The following is a 21,577-nucleotide window of genomic DNA, read 5'->3' as shown; positions in this document are numbered from 1 at the left end:
ATTTCCAACCCCCCAATTCCATCCATTTCTGAAAATTACAGCAAAAGCAAATGATGTATATTCCCTTTAATGCACTGCACCCCTCCGAACCCCAACGCGTGGTCCAGTATTAGTTCGAGGCCACGAGTGAAGAAAGTCCCTGACCGGCATAATAAGTGCAAATACAATGCATGGCGATCATAGCGGTGAGGTCACAACCACCGTGCAGCTGGTCCCAACTTGGGTCAACCAGGGAGGGTAAAGAAACCTACATGCCATCGTTGTTTTTTTTTTTTGCTCCCTCAACCATGGTTCAATTTCGTCGTAACGACCATGCAATTTACAATTATTGTTCTAAACTCCAACAAAACACAATATAATGTGGCGCAAAATGATATATATGATATGCACGTGAACAGTATTCTTTCCAACACCTGTCATTTTCGACGCACTTGACTTAGTCTTGTATATAAACCAATGTACCAATTCGTGTGAGCCTGAACTTCAGATAAGAATTACGTATGGCAACAACTCTTTGCCTGCTCCTTTTTTATAGCTCATGCTTACACGCAATGAGAGGTTGTTAACAGTGGCGTCACCAGACTTTTCAGTCTGGGGGGGGGGGGGGGCACAGGGGGGCACCAGCATTTGATGGGGGGGGGGGCACTTAGGTGGATACGGATCGCCGTCCTGGATGGGCTAGATGCAAAATGGTGCCACATTTGATGCTAAATTCGATCTGAAGATATCTCCAGAAATTGCTATTTTTGAGGTAATGATTTTAACAACGCGCAGAATTTTGCAGAGGATAGGGGGGCACCAGCATTTGATGGGGGGGGGGGGCACTCGGGGGGGCACTAGGTTTTCCAGGGGGGGCACGTGCCCCCCCTGGCCCCCCCTTGGCGACGCCACTGGTTGTTAATTCCTGACCCTGAGAAAAAAAATCATCTCGGCATGATCAATAATACTACGCAGACGCTGCTTGTGTACACAGTCAATAGAAAGTTTGGATTGACACACTGGGGCTATATACACACGATGAAAAGTGTCCTGCGTTTTTTCCAACACTTTTTTTTGGTGTTCAAGTAAATCACATGCACCACAAAAACCTACACGTACACATTTGTAAAATATATACATGTTCGTATATTAATCAACCAGTAAAAAGTAAATGTACATTATTATGGCCTACACCATAGTACATTAATTGCTCTATGATTGTACAAGCACATGCAACCTGTCGACCAACCAGTGCCACATTCGACATCAGACAAGTTTGTCAACTTACCAAATACTGCGTGGCACAATTCGCAGATGACCGACAAGCACGACAACAAGATGCTATCACGCTGGAACCTTCAACGTAAAGTCTCAATACAGTTGCAGCTTGATTAGTTTAGTTCCCAGAAGTTTGTGGGATAAAACCTCGTTCCATAACGTGACTGCATGTAAACACACGTCTGCTGGTCTATAGTACTCGTTCAATCACGGTACATGACGTGGGAGTTCACCTTGGCGAAGTGAGGTCAAGCGTGACATGTAATGTACCAGCCGATCACGGTGTAAAGCATTTCGAATACCAGGACCTTAAAGGGACTGTCTGGTCCTTGTTTTTGTGGGGTTGTTGGGTTGTGTATTTTTGTTTGTCTTTTTTTTTGGGGGGGGGGAGAGAGTTGTTTTGAGTTTTGTTCATAATAAATTCATACTACTTCTGATCATACTTAATTGGTAAAAACCAATATTTTCCTGGGGTGTGTCAAACACTAATATAATAAACATACATGTATTTTCCATTGTGTGTGTCACCAGCTAATTTATTTGTAATGCTCAAACCATGTTAATGTCTGGACAGTCATCAAACGCGCAAGTTACATGATCCCAAATTTAATTTAAACCACAAATTTAAATTGAAATGTACATGTAATAAAAGGATCTAGTGATACACAATAATAAACATTAGTTAACGGCCTATAATATTTGTTTATGCACTAAAACTAGGTCAATGTGTCAAACACTGAGTGTTAGTTTTTTACATTTTAGGCCCCTAATTGTAATTTTACGAGATTTTGCATTCAGCACCGTGAGTTGAAATATTTAACTGAAAATATAACAAAAGTGCCATGGCATGAGCAGATAACTACATTTTGTACCCCTCCCAAAAAGGAAAACGACAAGGACGAGAACAGTTTTACGCTTTATACAGAGTTACAATTTTACGCTTACAGAGCTAGGGTACAATTACCAACCAAAACAAGTTTGTGAAGTATCTGTCGAGTAACGATGGTTTAAAGTTGAACCCTTGTTCCAATTTTGCTAAACTGGTAAATCTAATTTCTACAAGCGGTCCAGACCTAAGTTGGGTAACAATATTAGCAAGCCTAAATTGATGTTTGCTATTACTAACATTATGCATAATTACAATTTTATCAAATATGTTGGAGAAACAGCAACGCGGCCATAATGGTGCAATGCATGAAAACTCACTTCCAATACAAGATGAAAAAAAAATGAAAAAAACCCCAACTATATACACCGAATAATCTCTACATCATTTTGTGCATCTCAATAGCTTACTTAAACAACCTCCTTACTCTTCCTAAAACTCAACTTAACCAATCTACATCATACGGAAAGTTCACCAATACATAATCAAAATCAAAACTAAATTATTTTCAAGAAATCATCTGACAGACAATTAAGTCCCGTGAACAGCGTCGTGGCAAATCCAGTATAACATCTGAGCAATCATCGTCTGATTATCACATTAAAACATACTGTTGGAACAAAATACTTAACAACAAAGCCCGATATGAGCAGAGTTTATATACAGAAAGCAAGCTGAATATTTTCCAGCAGAGAACGGTTCGAATAATGCGTCAAATGAAATCAGATAGGGTCGTAGTACTACATAAGGTGGTAAAAATACAATATTACATTTTTCCAGACGCAGATTTCTAAAAATAATGGGATGACATGTTAAAATCAAGATATTTCTCAACTACAATATCTTGGTGGTGTATGGTGATAAGTGACTGAAAAAAAGTGTAAACTTTTTGGACCAAACGTATTCTACAGTGACGTAAACTTTGATCAACACTTCTTCAAAAAAAGAAAAATGAAAAATGAAAGAAACACGGACAAAAAAAGTGAAATTAAATGTGATGTCTGGACTCGGGCGGCGGCTACCAGACATTGCATTTGTCCGATGGGTTCATGTAGCTTGTCGACGGGCAGTTGAACGCCTTGGCGAAGTCTTCGTTGTTTTGCAACGGACCGATGACCCTGAAAAAAGGAAGATCCAATTATCCACTGTGTTTAAGTGTAAATTTTGGTCACTCATTAAGCCTCTTCTTCCCACAAACTTCACCGCAGGCGTCACCCCAGTAATATGCCCAAAATCCGTCCGCCCGAGGTCATTTTGCATAAATACAAGTTAAACACTCAAATTATTCTTTTGTAGAGAGTTAATTCTGAGGGCATGGCATTGGGGAATTGACTGTACCTCTGGCCGGGACTTGGGGCTTCCAATTCTGAGCATTTTGATGCAATTGGGACCGAAAGTGACGCATTTTAGCCAAAGCATAGCCATTATTTTCCAAAATGGCTACTTTTCCAGTTTGGGAAACATCGTTCGTTTTAGGGGTGCTCTTCTCGTCTCGAGAATTTCTCCATAAAGTCATTGGTCAACCCATCAAAAATTCAAAACAAACTCGGAGGATGACATGGCGATCATCATGTCTTCTGTGCAGCCTAAACACCCACCCGGCTGTGAGAGTTCCGAGTATTTTATAAATAATGAAAGGTTTGCGGAAACACCATGTTGAGAAATTATGCACACATGGTGTTTCCGCAAACCTTTCATTATTTAGTATCTCCACCATGCAAAGCCTAAAATCTTACTGAGTATTTTATAAAAAAAAACATTGAAGAATGGGATTGATCACTACTGTCTATGGGATTTTTTATGCTGGGGAGCACCCTAGGAAATCGTTAGGTCAGGAAATCGGACTCCTTTCTTTACCATAAACAGCACCAACTATTATGTGTCCATGCCTCCCTCGTATCCCATAGACCTTTATCATGCTTCCACCTTTTCAGTCATGTCCCCTGTATCCACAACAGTACTGAATGATAATGTTTCTGTGCAAAAAGGAACCAGACTATTTTTCCTTCCAGCCTCGCTTTGGTTACATCGATCTGAATGGGAAAAAAAATCAAATGGCTGCAACATGATAATGGTCTATCAAGACAATGAAATCTGAAAATTACGAATAGCTTACCTGAATCGGGGAAGACTGTGTATACCTTTCAGTATTTGTGAAGTCACACGTTCTGGCCGATAGGCACCACACCACAACTGAAACGGGCAAACGTAATGAAACTGATACATTTGGCAATCACAGGAGGGGAAAAAACAGCAATTCGGGCGATATACAATGCAGTGCGCCACAAAGAGTTTGCCACGGAGAGTTCATTTTGCCCAGTGCATTATGAGAGATGGTCGACAAATTCGCAGCGCGGGACATTTGAAATTCGTAAGCGTATGATTCGAGTATCTGTTTGCCCTTTTCGTTTCTTTTTATCAACAAAGTGTTTTTTTTTTGAAAGGCGGCAGAACGCTATGCCACAAAGTTAATTGTCTATATACTGACACTCATTCAAATGGGCCATGTTTTGTCGACCGTAAACTTAAAAAAAAATTGGACTTTCTGTGGCAAACTCTTGGTGGTGCACTGCATTGTGAATCGCCCGAATTAATTCTGGGGCCTTCAGGAAGAAAGACTACAAAGTTTGTGTTTGTACCTGAGCAAATGAAAGGAAAAACATTTGGTCTCCGTTTAGGTTCAACCCCGGTAGAGCTGGTTCTTTGGACACGTTATCGATGTAGGCCTGCAAGAAAAAGCGAAAACAAACGAAAATGTTAGAAAACAGACCCTCAAGCTGTTTGCTTTCATACAGTGAACAAAATGCTGTAGAGATTAAGGAGGTCTAACGGTTTAAAATGATAGAAAAGCTTACTAAATGCAACGGCCGTTCTAAAGACGATTTGGTATGGGCCTCCAGAGATTAATTAAAACTGGTGTTGAAATGCCAATTGCTTGTTGGCCGAGTCCTTTTTCAAAAGTATATTACCGACTGTATTTGCTGCATTGCAGGTCTTTTCTTTAGTTGTACAAAATTACCCTAGTTTACCTATATATTTTGACTAGCTAAACAAACCTTGTACGATTCTTTCAAGCCTCCATTGTCGGCGATATTTTCACCCTGTGTCTGGACTCCGTTCAGCTGTATATAAAGTATTAGGAAAGAGGAACCTTAACCATTAGATAATATGGTTAACTTATCATCATGGCAAATCGTGATCGGAAGGGGAGAACATTTTCCCAGTATTACGTATAAACATCAAGAATACCATAATTATAACGTCCAATATACTGTTCAAAAATTTCAAAGATGCCGCATGCTATGCTCACTTAATCAAACTATAGGGCCTCAAAGTGAACGTGGATAGAATGAGCAAAAATCATGTATGAAAAAAATACTCAAACTCTTTCCCAACGATCAAGCTAATTTTGAAGAATCTAAAACAAGCTCAATTCTTAAAAAAAAAAAGGATATTAGAAAATAATGTATCCAATGCTATAAATCGGTTAAACTGACTACAGAAGTCATGCAAGCGATTGACTCTCACATTTTCGTTGGTCTCGGGTGCGACGTATCTCCCGTACTGGTCCACAATGCATTGCTTCCTCTCTTTGAATTTGACCACCGAATCTGCGCTCCACCAGCTGACCAGGTTGCCATCCCCGTCAAACTGTCTCCCTACATCGGACGTAACAACGGACACGTGTTGGATCATAATGGTTTAAAATCTACCGTAATCGTTTCATTTTCCTCAGAACAAAAAAAGCTCTGCATGATGGGTATAGATATCATCCAACTGTCCAATTACAAGTACTTCCGAAAATTATAAAATATTCGCAACTCTCAAAGGTGTTGGAGACCACCATAAAATTAAATTTTGAAAATGAACGCCTACGCTCCATTGCAAAATAGAGCCATTTTAATATTCATCCAAATTTCACAGAAATACGAGCTCGCAGTCCTCTGCACGACTCCGCCCTTTTTTTTCCTTTTTTTTTTTTTTTTTACAAATCTTCAAGTTCACAGATCTGAACCCTTTAGAGTGACAGAGATTTCGTTCCAGATCGTTGACCCCCTGTTAAGCTACTGGATTGGAGCCAAGATCACCAGATGCGGAAGGCTTGAACGTGCAACGGTGTCAAACGAGAATTCAGCAATGTCTTTGGTCTTCTCGAAAAAGAAATGTTGAAAAAATTATTCTGTTTAAATTTGAGTTACATAACCAAACGTTAAATGATAAACTTCATGTATCCAAAAATTAGACTTTATTACCTCGATCGTCAAATCCATGTGTAATTTCGTGGCCGATAACCATACCAATGCCACCAAAATTAGAATACCTAAAACAATGAAAACAATCATATATATCCAAAAGTGAGATGAAAAAATATTTCTTATTTATTTTTCCTCTTTTGTTTCCTATTTATTTATTTTTAATAATAATAACCTTTGATTTAGCAGTGATTATTAAAAAAAGTTACTATTTCAAGAATAAAACAAATTTACCTTATTAGTACTGTTACTGTAAGTAGGCGCCATAATTTGGATCACTGATCTTATAATTTCAACATCTCCTTCATTAATTCGAAATCTCATGAGAATAAACCACACAATATTACCATGGCAGATCATGGTGGAAGAAAGGAGGCTGAAGAATCCCGGCAAAGAAAACTGTCAAAAGAAATTGAAAAAACAAAAACACCAGAATGAAAGATGTTTTTGACAAGTGTGAGTCTCTCAAGATATTCTACCACACACGAGGTGCAGTAATTATATGCAAAAAGCGGGTCTGACAAAATGACATTGATTTTTTGGGATCAGATTTTGCAAATGTCATTTTTACAATTGTCATTGTCTTATTTCCCCGTATACAGGGTGAGTTAAAAAAATTAAAAAATGGCAACTCCTATTTTTTTTTAAAGTAGGTTTGCATGTCAACATGTAGCGTATTTCAGATCTGGGATGTAAAAGCTCAATTCATAAGTTTTATTTTGTAAACAAATCGTTCATATTGCTCAATACTTTTCCAGAAAACCTTTTGCTTCGAATGTCAAAACAACAAGAGTTTTAGTCTTGCCCTTCCTTCTACTTGGCTACCCTGGGGACTTATACAATTATTCTGATATCTGGTTTTTTTATGCCACATGGTTTCATTTTTACTGAAATATCATGAAGCGTAAATATGTGTAATCCGTGGATAATGTTTTAAAGCGGTGTTTGTGTTCGAAATTCCTGCAAAAGTAACTGCAAAAATACATGAGCTGCAAAAGTACATGAGCGATTTGAATGATTCCTTTACTAAAAAAAAAAAGAAGCGTATTCATATCCTAGATCTGGAATGCGCTACATGCAGAACTTCTTTGAAATAGTAGGGGTGCCCTTTGGATTTCTTTTTTTCTTACTCACCCTGTAGAGTGTTTGATCTTACGAGCGTTTTACTTTTAACTTCGGGAAATGAAAGTCAAAATGAAAAAAACGCTTCCAACAAAAGAGATGTAAAACGTAGCAAAAGATCTGAACAAAAAAAAGGCCATGCATCATCCAGTCACGGACATGCGCCTAAATATAATGACCCATTTTGTCTTACTGCTATAGTTGGAATTGAGGTTGCCAGCATATATGAGTTAACCAAGCGTTGATAGAAACGGGGAATTATTTTTAATTTAAAATACAATCTGAACACAAACTACTTGTGTCCGTGTTTGAGCCCAAACATTGTGGTGTTGTTCAGAAAAAAAAAGTCCGCCCCGTTTCCCGGCGTCATTTCGGAACATTGGCCTCAGACTAATGAACATGTTTCGGCTCACCCCGGACGCCTAAATTACTTACTAATTCGGTTCTGTTGGGCGACGAACCAGGCGTTGACACTAGCCGGTCCTAATGGCCAACTATAAAGGAAAGATTGGAAAAGTAGCAACATTTTACAGAAATCCGATTTTTGTAAAGTATGAATTCAAAGCACAATACCACATATATAAAACAAAGAAACAGTCGGAAACAAAATAAATCTACGATGTGCACTTCAGAAACATTATTATAGTTATTATATATGCACCTAGTCAGTTTTCCTTTTTGAGTTAAAGACGATTTGCATTAAAAAGATATATCTTTTCTCAACAATCCCCGTTTGCTATTTCCCAGGTTATGACATAGGCCTACGGCATATACAAGTTTGGCTTTTGGCTAGCACCCCTTGACGAACACATCGACAAACTGGGGAACCGTTGAATCGTTCGAAGTCGATTGGAAAACTTAGATTCCACTTTATTGTGGAAAAACATATCTCTTTGTGTGTTAGAGTTGAAATATGGAGTGGGTACATGAGTAAGACTAACGGTGTGCTGATTGGAACAGCCATTTGTCGAGTGTAATTATAAAGGATTATACATGACATACTCAAATACGGCTGCCACCACTATAATACAGGCTCTCACTTACTATGCACTGTCCACGGGCTCCCGTAATGTCGCGAGACCACTCACTCTTTCCCACTGGTGGTACAGAAGAGAATTCTCGAAGAAGTTTTCAGCATCAAAATTCAGCTAAGATTCAAGAAATTGGAACAAAAAAATTCAAGAGGGGTGGTAATATAATTCTCGTTTCATTTCACCTGGGTCATAGTTGAAATTATCTTTAAACAGGTTACGTTGCACACAACGTGAACATCGTATAATTGAAAGTAAATGATGCTGGTTCAGTTTTTCTTTCTATTATGGGTCGTAGTTTGGTACACACATTTGCAAACCTACCCCTTCGTATTCTTCATCCAGTTTTCCGTCGTCCAGTATCCAATCTGGGTATCCCACGTCAATTTGCATTTTGTCAATCTGCAGAAGGAATTAAGTTGTCGACAAAGGAAATTATCTTCAAAGCCGACTCAAGTTCAAGCACCGAAATGCGCATAAATGTATCCTAAATGAAAACCCAAGAATAACACGAGGCAAAATTCTTGGTACCCGCCATAGCCCGTGCCAGCTGGACCAAAAGGTTAGTTGACAAACAAAATTTGACAAACTTGTATGTACAGGTTTATTGCTAAACTTTGCTGAACTTTGACCCTTCAAATCATTAACCTTCTCCGCAGCCACTCTCTTGTCCGCCTCCTGTAGCCATTCGTTGGTCTCCAGCATAGCCTTGAATGCAGTCTTCAAGTTGCCGATCATCTCAATTGTCTGCATAAGAAGAGAGCATAAAGCTGATTGATTGATTCTTCCAACACTCCAGTAACGGAATTGATAAGCAATGGCCATATCTACCCCCCCCAAAAAAAAATAGAAAAAGTATGTACATGATTTTCAATTGAAGAAGATTCTGTATATAATTTTAAAAATGGCTTATCGGTGAAGGTTAAAAAGGCATCTAACAGCTTTGAACTGTTGTGATTAATACCCTTTCTTTGGCGATTGCAGGGAAGTTTTCGTCCACGTACATCCGCCCAACGGCGAAGGGCAGCGCGTCTATGGTGTCGCTGACGCATCGCACCCAGCGGGCCGGGCTGAGGACGTCCCCTCGATCACCTTCAGGTACCGCTGGCGAACATCACTGAAGGTCTTGCCGAGGACTTCAACCATTTCCTTCACCAATCGCCACACCATATAGTTGGCGATCACCCTGGCCGGTACAAAAAAAGGAATGAAGAGGGGGCATAATGTTGACTTTGATGACCATGATTTTGATAATTGGCCACGTCATGATGAACAGTTGGCGATCACTCTGGCCGATATGGAAATGTATTTTTTTTTTCGTTATAATTTTATGCTGACCATGACATATACAGTTGCCCCGCAATGTAAGTTGGCGATCATTCTGGACGGTTCAAACAGAAATGAAAGATTTATATTATTTTCCCAGTGTGCTGACCATGATGTTTACCAATTAACACGATCACTTAGTCATTCCAAACAATGAAGGGGTTACATGTATTATAATTATTGTCTAGGCTCAAGGGATAACAACGATAGCCAGGAGTATAATTACGGAACGATGGATTTTGCGATTTGACCTACTACCAAAAGAATGAGTTTTATAAATTAAAACTGACAAATTACATCGTAGTTCCCATATATCGTGGAATTAAAGCACACAACTAATCTTAATTAACTCAACTGAATGTGCATCCATGACTTTTCAAGCTTTCTGTACACAAAACAGATTTTTACAACTTCAGTTTCGAATACAAAAACAAACAGGTTTCTGGGAACAAACAGACATCAGTGTCAGAAGCGTCATAGTGTGACTGACCGCTTGTCCTGCCGCGGTAGCCACTCGTTGAGCTTTTCCAGATACAGAGGCGACCTGACGATGATGCGCTCCGTCGGTAAGATGGGCTTGACTTGATCCGGCATGATGAGATCAAGGCACAGTGTCCAATTGATCTAAACATTAAAAAGAAATGCCGACAGAAAACAGACTATGAAACGATTCTTTTAAATAGAAGGAATCAGAGTATTCTAGAAGTAGTACTTTTAAGTACAAAAGGACCCATGAAATTGAAATGTAATATATTTGTTTAATGTAATCCTTGAAAATGCACCTTTGTGTCTCTTTAACCTTATTTTCAATTTTCATTTTGCCATTTTCAAGGGTATTTGTGCCTTTCTGGTTTTTATGCTAATGCAAATTTTCATATTCATGATCAAAAGTGTGCTGTCATATCAGGCAGAAACTTCAATGTTGCCATTAGTTTATGCACACAAAGTTGCGAAAATTTTGGATATTTCAAGGTCGTAAACTTTCTTTTCATTAGTGATTCGTTGTGTCAGTTCATGGCAGTAAGCCAATGAGCAAAATTTTCTCACAAATGTTTTCAATAAGCATTTTCTGGGGGGGGGGGGGGGGTTCACTATTTCAATAGAAAAAACACCTAATATGAACAGTTTCTCCCTGAAATGACATCAAGACAACAGCGCCCTCAGTTGTCCGGACAAGTATGGGAAATGTTAAATGTTTAAAGAAGTGCACTTTTCAGCAATCTTAACCAAAAAGAAAAGGCCTATCAATTAATTTTCATACACTTAAGATGATATGAATGTGGCACAAAATATGTTTCTAAGAAATATTAACTTCATAAGCCCTTTAATTCTGGCCCAATTCCTTAAGCCGTTGTAAGCTTTGGTAATCTACAACTATTCATTTGCAGCATGTCCTGCTATGACATTCAGGTAAAACGAGTCTTAAACTGACGACCAACAATTCTTCTAAAGGCCTTACCTGGGGAAAGGCTTCGTTCAGTTCTTCCAGGGTGTACAGATTATACAACGACTCGTGGTCTCTCCTCTCGGTCTCTGGTACAGTCATCTGACGGTGGAAAAAATGTCAAAAATCACATCATTAACAAATTTATACTTAATACAATGTATTTCTAAAGATTTGTCTGTTGCATGCCTAACAACAATTTGCAGAACTACCATTGTCACTGACTTCTGAAACTTTAACTTTTTAAGTAGAGTGTGGCGTCCTATTTTATACCGGTAATTTATTCTCCGAAATTTAATGCAAAACAATTATTAACCTAAAACTGCTGAGTGCTTTCATATCAACCAAATATTATTGTAGTTTAAATATACATGTTCAGATTTGTGCCTTCAGAAAATGAGGCCGATTAAAGACAAAATGGAATCTCAGTGGGCCTTATTCACGAGTCGGCCATATTGGATTGAAAGTGAGATCAAATCTTAATTTTTGGAACTTGCGAAGAGAAATGAAAGCAAGTTAATTACTAATAATTCCAGTCTACTTCAGGGAATAATTTTAAATTTGTAATTAAAATTTTCCTTATGTTTAAAGCCAGAATATAAAAAAGAATGCTGCATTGTGCCTGCATAAATACTCCATTACACAGTTAACACTTAGGCCTAATGAAATGCGTTCAGGAAACCGACAAAAATGGCCAACTGGCGTGAATAAGGCCCAAACTCTGCCAAATTATGCCTCGCTTGGAATCAGCAGACACAAACTGTGACCTTTGTATGCCAGTGATTTCTGTTCCTAATTCCGGGAAGTATATACCCTCGCCATTTTATAGAAAGAAACGCTACAATAAGGGCGGGAAATTATCGTTGCATCTCACGTTTGCCAAGGCTGTTTCGAACTCCAACACGGCGGTCATTTCTGATCTGGCCGTTGCATCGTCCCCGCCCAGCTCAACAATGATGTCTACCATGTACTGTAGATATGCCGCTCTCTCCTGAAAAGACAAAATAATACAAGACAGAGGTAAACAAAAACGCCTTCAATACCATGTCATACATTACAAAAAAAATAGTTTTACCTGTAACTGCATGTTTCACCTGTATAAGTAATAACAAAGTTACCATGAATCACCGAAAGGGAGAGAAAGAAGTCACTTTGCAACCTTCTGCACTCCGATCTCTCTATAGATTTGAGAGAAATAAGTTTTAAGTATTCATTTTCGTTTTATAACAGTTCACCCAAGCATTCTTAAACATTCGAGACCTTTATCACTTTGTGGGTAGACTCATTTAAGTAGGTCATAAGCTTTTGCAATGCCCATTTTAGGAATGACGTATCGTCACAGATTCCACGAAGTAACACCAAAGTCTACTTCAGTGGTACTTTATAAACCGATTGCCGACAATTGTTGTTTTTACGAAGGAACACTCAAGGGTGCGCAAGCACATTGGACACTGGCGCGAACGATTTTCGTTGTCACAAAGTTACAACACTGTTACGGAAATACTATTTGGATAAAAACATTTCAAAACGTTGACAGGAATGTAATGTATCCGTATTCGTATAGAATTACTGATAATTTTAATAAAAGGCCTTCAAACTGGTGAAATAAAGATGAGTGTCAAACAACGTGAAAACGAAAATGACCAATTCAGCGCACAGTGTACATGAATTCTTCGTGAAAACGAAAAACACTCGGGAATACGCTCGCGTAGCGCGAACTCAATGGGTGTTCACTGAAAAATTGGTTGGGTTAATTTTACCCAAGATAGGGTGAAAACTGGAACTACCCAAACTTGGGTTATTCTATAACCAAATGTTTGGGTTAGAATTTCTGCTAAATTCAACCAAAACTTGTGGTAATTCAAGACCAAGTTGAATTTGGTCTTGTATGACTACAACTTTTGGTTGAATTCAACATAAATTCTAACCCAAACAATTGGTTATAGAACAACCCAAGTTTGGGTAGTTTAAGTTTTCACCCTTTCTTGGGTAAAGTTAACCCAGGCAATTTTTCAGTGTTAGGCCAAAAAAAAATATTCGGTCTCTGGTCAGACCAAAGTTCCGGAATTGACGCGGCCACGCGGCTTTTTTTTTTTTTTTTGCTTTTTTTTTTCTCTTCAAGCTTGGATTGTACAGACAAGGTGGGGTACTATTTTGCTTTTTTGGTGTCCTCATGTACATTGGTGTCCTCCATAATTTGCCTTGGTGCTTTTAATCATTTGCCTTGGTGCAATTTCCCATTCCTTGGTGATCTTTGGTAAAAAAAATTGAGGAGGTGCGGAAATAGAGGGCGCTGTTGGAGCTACCGCGGAACATTTTGGAAAAAAAAAAGATCGACGCGCATGCTTAAAATCGACGCGCGCGCTGACCAGAGACCGACTTATTATTTTTTTTTGGCCTTACTTCGTGGTGTCACTGACGGTGTGTGTGTTCAGTGGTTGAAATGTGTGAATTGCTTTACCGTTTCAAACCCTGCGTCTAGGTAGTAATCTGCTTTCAAGACCAAGACCTTGTTGATCAATCTGCAAAAAAAAAAAAAGGAACGCCAATAGTTTATTGACTGGAGATAACCGTTTGAAAAGCCCATTCGGATTTCATTAGCCAATAGGATCACTGATCAGCATTTCTTTGCCCACAGGCAAGCATGCATGCAGACTCCCTGTAGCTGCTACCAAAAAGTTCAGTCCAAACTCACAGTCGAAAAAGGCTAAAGCTTTTACATAAAGGGGCAAGTTCGCGCAAGAACTATCGTTGACCAATGGTTATTATTCGACTAAAGTTAGCCCGAACTCTGTCTAGTCGACGATGGTTGACTACGCAAGTTGACTAGTTGAAACCAACCTACTCGGCCTGGATGCATCGCTGCAAGCATTCATAACGTACAGCAGGGAGCCAGGATCCAGAAGTTTTGCGATGACATATCGACCAGTGTTTCACTATAGAGACGTTCGCGCGTTGTTTATAGTGCGCAGGCGTAAGTTACGTCACAAATCAACCACTAGTCGACTAATGGTTCTTGCCCGAACTTGCTCAAGGATAAATATTATGGAAATACCTTTAATACGTTAATTTTTGAGTTCCGTTCATCCGGTTTGACTTCCGAGGAGACTATCATTTCAGCGCCGTATTTGCCATCCAGAAGGGCCCACAATCTCTCAAAATGGAAATTGATCGGGTCCCAGTTGCCACCCGAGATGTTGCTGAGCACCGGCCAGCCACCCACGGCCACCAGCAGCTCCACCAGGGGCTGGGAAATCCTCTCGTTGATGTGATCTGCGCACAAGGTCCGAGAGCAGACACCGAAGGAAACAGTTATTTTACAGTTGCTGCGAACAACAGAGCATGCAACTCTCGCCATTTCAAGTTTTCTCATTAGAAAGTCTTATTGGTATACAAACAGTGTAGTCACATATCTTGTTTGTATTTACCCATTTGTTATCTGCATGATCTATTGAACATCACCCCCCCCCCCCCAGTTTGTAATAGTCATCAATGCACAATTTTCAATACGTTAATTTAATGATTTTTCTTTCACGGAACCAATTTATTGCATTAATGAGCAGATAAACCTAACCATGGTAAAAAAATTCAAACAACATGACGTTATATTAGTTGTAGCTCCTAAACGAAGTGGACCTACCACATCCTGGTTTTGAGTTCACATTGCATGATCTATGATGACATGCTCATTGATAGCTGGGACAAAAAGTTGCCACCCACCTAGGTTCAGACACGACTTGTAGAGGTTACGAACTCCCCTGATGGATTTCGCCTTGCTGTGCTTTCCCTCTCTTTCGAACAATTCTAAAGACCATCAAGTAAACAAAAAAAACTGAATTTAAGTAGCAATAACATTTCCATTGAAAACTCATTCACAACAATATGCGACAAAAGTGTTAATGGCTCGATAAACACTTTTCTATATACGATACAAATGGATGCCGCGCGCACTTGCCGCGTTGATGATTATGAGCATGCGCATGATGTCTTTGCTTCTATATATCTGATGCAACAAAGCGTCCTAAAGTCCGACAAACACACAACCTAGCAGACTTAACTTAACCATACCCACTGTGGACATTCCTTTGTATTCGTGAATAGCTCAGAATAGCTTAGAAAAACCGGAGAAAAAACTTGTTTACTTGCACTGTGAACTCTCCTTCAACCCAATTTGTTTTATCTTGCTTTCCTTGAGTGATCCACATGGGCGTCGCGGGGGGGGGGGCAAGGGGGGGGGGGCGCGCTTCTCCCCCCCCCCCCGGAAAAGCAAAAGAAAAAAGAGAAGAAGAAAAAAGAGGGAAAAAGAAAAAGAGGCGCGAAGTCATAGTGCTGTAAATCCTGGCGACACCCATGAAAAAAATCCTGACGACGCCCATGGTGATCCTCTTCATTTTGCGACAGATAAACCTAGCCCCAAAATGCCTTCTAAACCTAGGGGAAACCTAGTGCGGATGTGTGCAAGTCCACAAAGCGTTCACGCTTCCTGCATCCTGTGGATCTCTTTTGTTCACAGGTCCACAAAGAGTATACTGGAGGGGAAAACCTTTGTTTCCCTTCTTTTTCAATCTCCATAGCGTTTCCCTTTATGCATGTAGCCAGATTTCTAAAGATTTCTGTACAGGGTGAGTCAAAAAAAGCGAAACCCAAATGTCGGGACCATTGTTATAGTGAAGTTCTGCATGTAGCACTTTCAAATCTAAGATATATGAAAGCCCAATTCATAAGCTTTCTTTTGTGCAAAGAATCATTCAAATCACTCGTGTACTTTTAAAGTTACGGAATTTTAAACACAACCACCGTATTAAAGTTCTGTCCACGGATCACAAAAAAAGCGTGCGTTCTTTCAGCAAGACGAAAACAATTCACACACATCCCAATGTGATTTCGTTTCGTTTTGCTGAAAGAACACTTACCTTCTTGTGATCCGTGGACAGAACTTTAAACCGGTGGTTGTGTTTAAAATGCCGTAACTTAAAAAGTACATGAGTGATTTGAATGATTCTTATACTAAAAGAAATCTTATGAATTGGGCTTTTGCATCCTACATTTTGAAAGTGATATATGCAGGCCTTCACTAAAACAATGGTCCGAACATTTGGGTTTCGCTTTTTTTTTTGACTCACCCTGTATGGGTCTAAATAATTGTTATATTGTGTTTTCTACCCCAGGAACAATGTACATGACTGTACAGAATTGTACACACCTTTCAGTTTGACATCCACCTCCTCGTCTAGCAGTGTGAAGGCTCCGAGCCTTGACTTGTCCTCCGGGATGACGTTTCTCTTCGGCCAGCCCCCGCATGCGTAGTCGTAGAAGTTGTCACAAGGCTCGACGTCTTGGTCCATATTGTCGAGATAGATGGCGGCTGGGATAACGTAGAAAAAAATGGCATCACTAAACAATTTTCCTGCATTCGAGAAAAGTATATCAGAACGTGTCTCTAGCCCCTCCACCCCCCCCCCCCCAAGTATAGCGTAATGGACCGATCAAGTAAGCCCGCCCGCTGCGCACTGGGCAAATTAACACGTGCTCCTCTCCATTGCCACACTGCATTTTCCTGCTGCGCGCATCATACGCGCGTGCACGCATGTCGGACTAGGCTGTGATTGGTCGGAACACCATGGGGCGGTGCTTACTGGATCGGTCCATTCAACAGACTCTTGCCTGATAGGCACAAATTAGTTCGGCTAATGATGAAGCAGCGCTATTGGTACCCACCCACTTGGGCTGATTTCATTTGCTCGCTGTAAATTGTTACCTGGAACCAATAAATACAGGAGCAATTGCTGATCTCTTTCGATCACATCATGAAAACGAATAAACCAATTGTTAATGATGGGTGCAGGAAAACTGCTTTTCTTTTGATAAAGTCTATAGACCTTCATGCACCCTCATGCCCAAACCATTTTGCCTATGAAAATGCATGTCAAGACAACTTAATGAACCTAGCGATATGTTACAGAAACAAAATGTCTCGACCAATCAGGGCACGCTGTCACTTCTATCACGGAGCCCTCCTTCAATGGAGAAGGAGGTGTGTCTGTGTTCTGGATAACTGATAAGATTTGAAGGTTTGCAAGGTGACGATAGCAATAATACATTAGGTTGACGTTTGCACCACACTGCAAAATCTGTAGTGTTAATTTAACACCATTCGGTATCTATATAGGACAACATCAGTAAAATTTAACACCAGATGGTCCTATATAGATACCAATGGTGTAAATTTAACACTCCAGTTTTTGCAGTGCATGCAAAACATCTCTTTTGTGAGTATGAGGTCGAGCTTCTTAAAAGAACCGGTAAATTTCTACGTTTTGGACCGTATGCTCTGCCCGTCGTCCCCTGCTTTTCTTTCCTTTTCAGAACCTCACAAATTCGCATAAGAGATTTGTTAACATGCTGAGGTGCAACAGAAAACTTAGGTAAACTATTCAGGATAACTGTCATGGAAGTTCATGCTCTATACCAGCTAGCCCAATACTTACGCCATTAAGGGGGGCCTCCGTGGGTGTACAGGGACCACGTGTCCGGATTCGACTTTACCTAAAGACAAAAGATCAAAACGTATCGCGTGGAAACTTTACCTGACTTGATGCACTGTTTCGAGGTGCATGTCTTGGATTTGGATTGTTCGGCCGACTTCAATTCCTCCACCTCCTTCGCCAGCTCATTTTTCTCCAAAGCGATCACAACTGTCGTAAGAATACCACGGAGGCAAGTGAAACGAAAAGCCTTCAACCCTTTTTTTTGGGGGGGGGGGTGTTAATGAAGAGGTATTGATACATTTTGAAAAAAAATCTCTGCACTAGTTTTTAAACTCTGTTCGGTTAACAAAGTTATGCTTTTTAAGTAGAACAAATGGTTATAGGCCTAAAGGATAATTCATACAGTATAGTACTGACCTAGAGGTATGATCACAGCGATAGCTACCAAAGCCAGTATGATCAGAAGTACCAGATACACCTTGCTGGGTTTCTTGTGGTCAACTTGTTTCTCCATGGCGAATTCTTCCTTAATTTCGTTGCCATTGTGGTTGACTGCCATACCTGTTAACAATGAGGGGAATAATGGGTCACATTTAATTCAATTCAATCACATTTATTTCCATTTCACAGTTCATAATATATATTAACACTCGGTGTATACTTAAACAAGTGTATAATGTAGCAACAAGCCTTAGTGAACATAACCTTAGGACAGTGACAGGTAAGGGCGTCAATCCTGGGGTGGGGGTGGGGAGGGCCAATCATGAACAGCGCCCCTAGTGTCATGTGTTGTGCCCCCACCCCCACCCATCCCCCACACACTTGTCGATTTCCCACGGTCGGGTAATTTTAGGATTTTTGGTCATCCCCCCATCACCCCCCCCCCACACACCCCCCCCCCCACACACACACACACCCATACTTGTTTCACATGACTAGTGTGGACTTTCCATTGCTTTCGTGTAGTTAAGAAAAACCAGTGAAAAAACTCATTTTTCTCAAACTGTGAAAACTCTTTCAACCCTATGATTCCCTTTAGTGTTTCTCTTCATTCTGCTACAGATAAACCTAACCCAAAAATGCCTCTAAACCTGTTTTCCAGAAATGGGGAAACACTGTGTGGACGTGGGGTAAGTCCACACAACGTCGGTGCTACCTACATTATGTGGACGTCTTTTGTTCGGAAGTCCACACTGCGTATGTAAGACAAACTCACGCCGACACGGATTTGCACCACTGGTCCATTATAGAGTCCATTGTAAGGGAATTTACATAGGCCGGATTTCAATTTTCAGTCAAAATTCCATATGGCATGTCAGAAGAAAGCATTGCGCCATCCAAGGTGGTTACCTTGCATATTGTCTAATAAATGTCTATAGGGCTTTAGGTGGAATTAGGTGTGCATGGACGACCCTTACCAACTCTCTGGTGTAAATAATGATGAACCTAGTTCAATGAAGGACATTAACGATCGGACCTCGAGGTTCGATTGTGTCACTGTCCTTCTGGCATCTAGTTCGAACCAAAAGTGTCCGCGTTTACTTGGACCGCCCTTGACAGTTATAGGATTAATAAACGCTCAATATATAGAACGCTGTAGCTGGGGTCATTCCATCTGAAAATACGGATTTGTTTGGATTGTCAATGCATGTTTCTCCTTTTGAAAAATCTTTACGTCAGTATTTGTATATTACAGCCTACAAAAAAGTCATGCATTTAACACCACCTTTAAATCGACCATGAAGATCACAACAGACACACTTGTTCCGGGTGTTCAGGAAACCTGTGACGCCATTTTCCATCTGTAAACTTGTAGTTTTGAGATTTTTTTAGTCTATGGAGGACGCTCTTACGTTGCAGGAATTATGTCCGTTAATGTATGCTGTTCCAATGTACAATAAGTCCATGTAATTAGCCTACGCCATGGTTTATTATGCGTGAGCAGATTTGCTGATTAATTAGGCAAGACCCCGCCTGTTGACCTCCTACATTTTGACCAATCAGCGGGCGCTTTCTATATCGAGTCTTCGGTCATTCACCCGTTGCGCGTCACATAGACAATGGATTAAAAAAATGTCTCACGCACTCTGTATCATGTTAGGCGATATCGCGCCCGGCTGTTGTTGTATTACAAAACACTGCAGTCGAATTGACCAATCAAACCATTTAGTCCTGATTTAGGAATGAAATGACGTCACGATTTAGTAAAGTCGACTCCGATTGGCTGGCGCGCGGCTTGCATATATCTGCATGTCTGGACATATCAGACGTTATACAGGACTTGGCTCCGTGGATAACGGGTGATACGCAGACTAATTTACAATGGGGCTAAGTAGTAATGGGGCAAAGTGGTAAGGGGCGAGGTGACGTGGAAGGCAAAAATGACCATTTCATTGTCAGAACCTCCAGAAAATGAGGTTCCCATATGTCCGCTCCATCTGTAAATTTACTCTTGGCTACTGGTCGAATGGAGGTTGTCCAACGTCTAACGATTATAAAAGGATAATGCTAAATAACTTACTTCTCTGTGATTTAGTATAATATTAGACATGCCAAACCCCACTTCCAAAGTTTTCAGGGTGATGGGGCACAATAATTAGGAATATAATTTTTTTGTGCCGTCTGTAATGACGCACAAGAAACTGGGGGTGGGGGGGGGGGGGGGGGGGGGGGGTGGGGAGGAAAGGGAGCAGCTATCGTAAACCAAAACAAAAATCGACCCGTAATTGATAAACGAGGCTTACCTGAAGAATCAACGTCCTTGCCTTTGTTGTCCATGATCAATTCTGCACGGAATTCCGAGCGGCCGGCTGTGAACGGATCTGGTATATGAAGCCGGGTATCATCAACCAAACGGGTGTGAAAAGTTTACCATGAACCCGTCCCCGTACCCGTGGCTTATCTCCGCGTTCTGCTCGGGTTGGCGTACGTGGACGTCCAGGAACTTCTGAAATCTCCTTATCTCGCTCTCAGGCCCGTTTTCATTAAAACAAAGTGAATGGTTCTTGATTCTGGAGTGCTGAATGGTAACGCACTAGCAACCGGTGAAAATGCATTTACTAATGAAAGATATGTTTATATAAGCTGACGTACTGTCGCGCCACGTCCTATTATAGCACTTCCAAGGTACCTTCTGCCACTAATCTTTAAATCCAATTCATCTTTTTGCTCCTGTTTCCTTCAACTTTTTCTTATTCCTTTGAAGAGTAGCCAGCCGAAACCATTCGTTCGGGTTGGGTGACTTTCCATTTCTTTGCGATCGTGTTAGCGGCTGATAGGTGGCCTTCCTGCGCTGATCGATCGCTTTATCTGCTGGCCTTGTTTTGGCATATTTTTTTCGGACGGAGGGTATCGCGTTTTCTGGTTCACGCACACTTAGCTTATAAGTGTATGAAAACATCAGCGTGTGAAGCAGAACAAGGACAGCTGACGTCAGACTTCGGTTCTCTGCCCCGCCCCCCCTTCCCCGTGTAAGTGGCGCACCCAGGATTTGGCGGGGGGTGGGGCTCACAATGGGTTTTTTTGAAATTTTGTGGAAGTTAAATTGTTTTCAAAAAATGTTGCCCACAATTTTCGGCCGCAGAAAAAAATGGTGGTTTTTTTTTTTTTTTTTTGGGGTGGTTTTTTTGGGGGGGGGGGCGGGGGAGGGGGGCTATTTTGACGTTGATGGCGCCACTTACACCCCTCTTATACTACTCGAAAATAAGCCACATACATATCACCAAGGTCAAATCGTGGTCAAATCGAGTGCCCCCCACCCCCCTTGGGTG

At 40.6% G+C, this 21,577-nt stretch overlaps 2 protein-coding genes across 2 annotated transcripts in view; both read right to left on the bottom strand.

Moving 5' to 3' along the window:
- The window catches only part of LOC119744748 (membrane metallo-endopeptidase-like 1), a 33,400-nt gene extending 31,876 nt beyond the window's left edge, over window positions 1-1,524 (bottom strand). The window contains exon 1 of the mRNA XM_038220848.1: window positions 1,268-1,524. The gene's annotated coding sequence lies outside the window, so the exon portion shown is untranslated. The remainder of the gene's footprint in view (window positions 1-1,267) is intronic.
- A 251-nt stretch (window positions 1,525-1,775) lies between these two features.
- On the bottom strand, window positions 1,776-20,872 carry LOC119744747 (endothelin-converting enzyme homolog). The gene is given in 24 exon segments (XM_038220846.1): window positions 1,776-3,261; window positions 4,260-4,336; window positions 4,783-4,869; window positions 5,200-5,265; window positions 5,672-5,802; window positions 6,397-6,464; window positions 6,744-6,795; window positions 7,954-8,012; window positions 8,563-8,666; window positions 8,874-8,951; window positions 9,198-9,296; window positions 9,514-9,617; window positions 9,620-9,735; window positions 10,366-10,499; window positions 11,335-11,421; window positions 12,194-12,310; window positions 13,781-13,811; window positions 13,813-13,841; window positions 14,375-14,592; window positions 15,040-15,123; window positions 16,523-16,684; window positions 17,907-18,014; window positions 18,225-18,368; window positions 20,552-20,872. Coding segments are annotated over 24 exon segments (2,289 nt in total). The 5' UTR covers window positions 20,586-20,872; the 3' UTR covers window positions 1,776-3,161.
- Window positions 20,873-21,577: the final 705 nt, after the last annotated feature.

Source organism: Patiria miniata, unplaced genomic scaffold (assembly GCF_015706575.1).
Source record: "Patiria miniata isolate m_02_andy unplaced genomic scaffold, ASM1570657v1 HiC_scaffold_7, whole genome shotgun sequence".
NCBI lineage: Eukaryota > Metazoa > Echinodermata > Asteroidea > Valvatida > Asterinidae > Patiria > Patiria miniata.
Note: the sequence above shows the minus strand (reverse complement) of the source record. Positions and strands in the feature narration are given on the sequence as shown.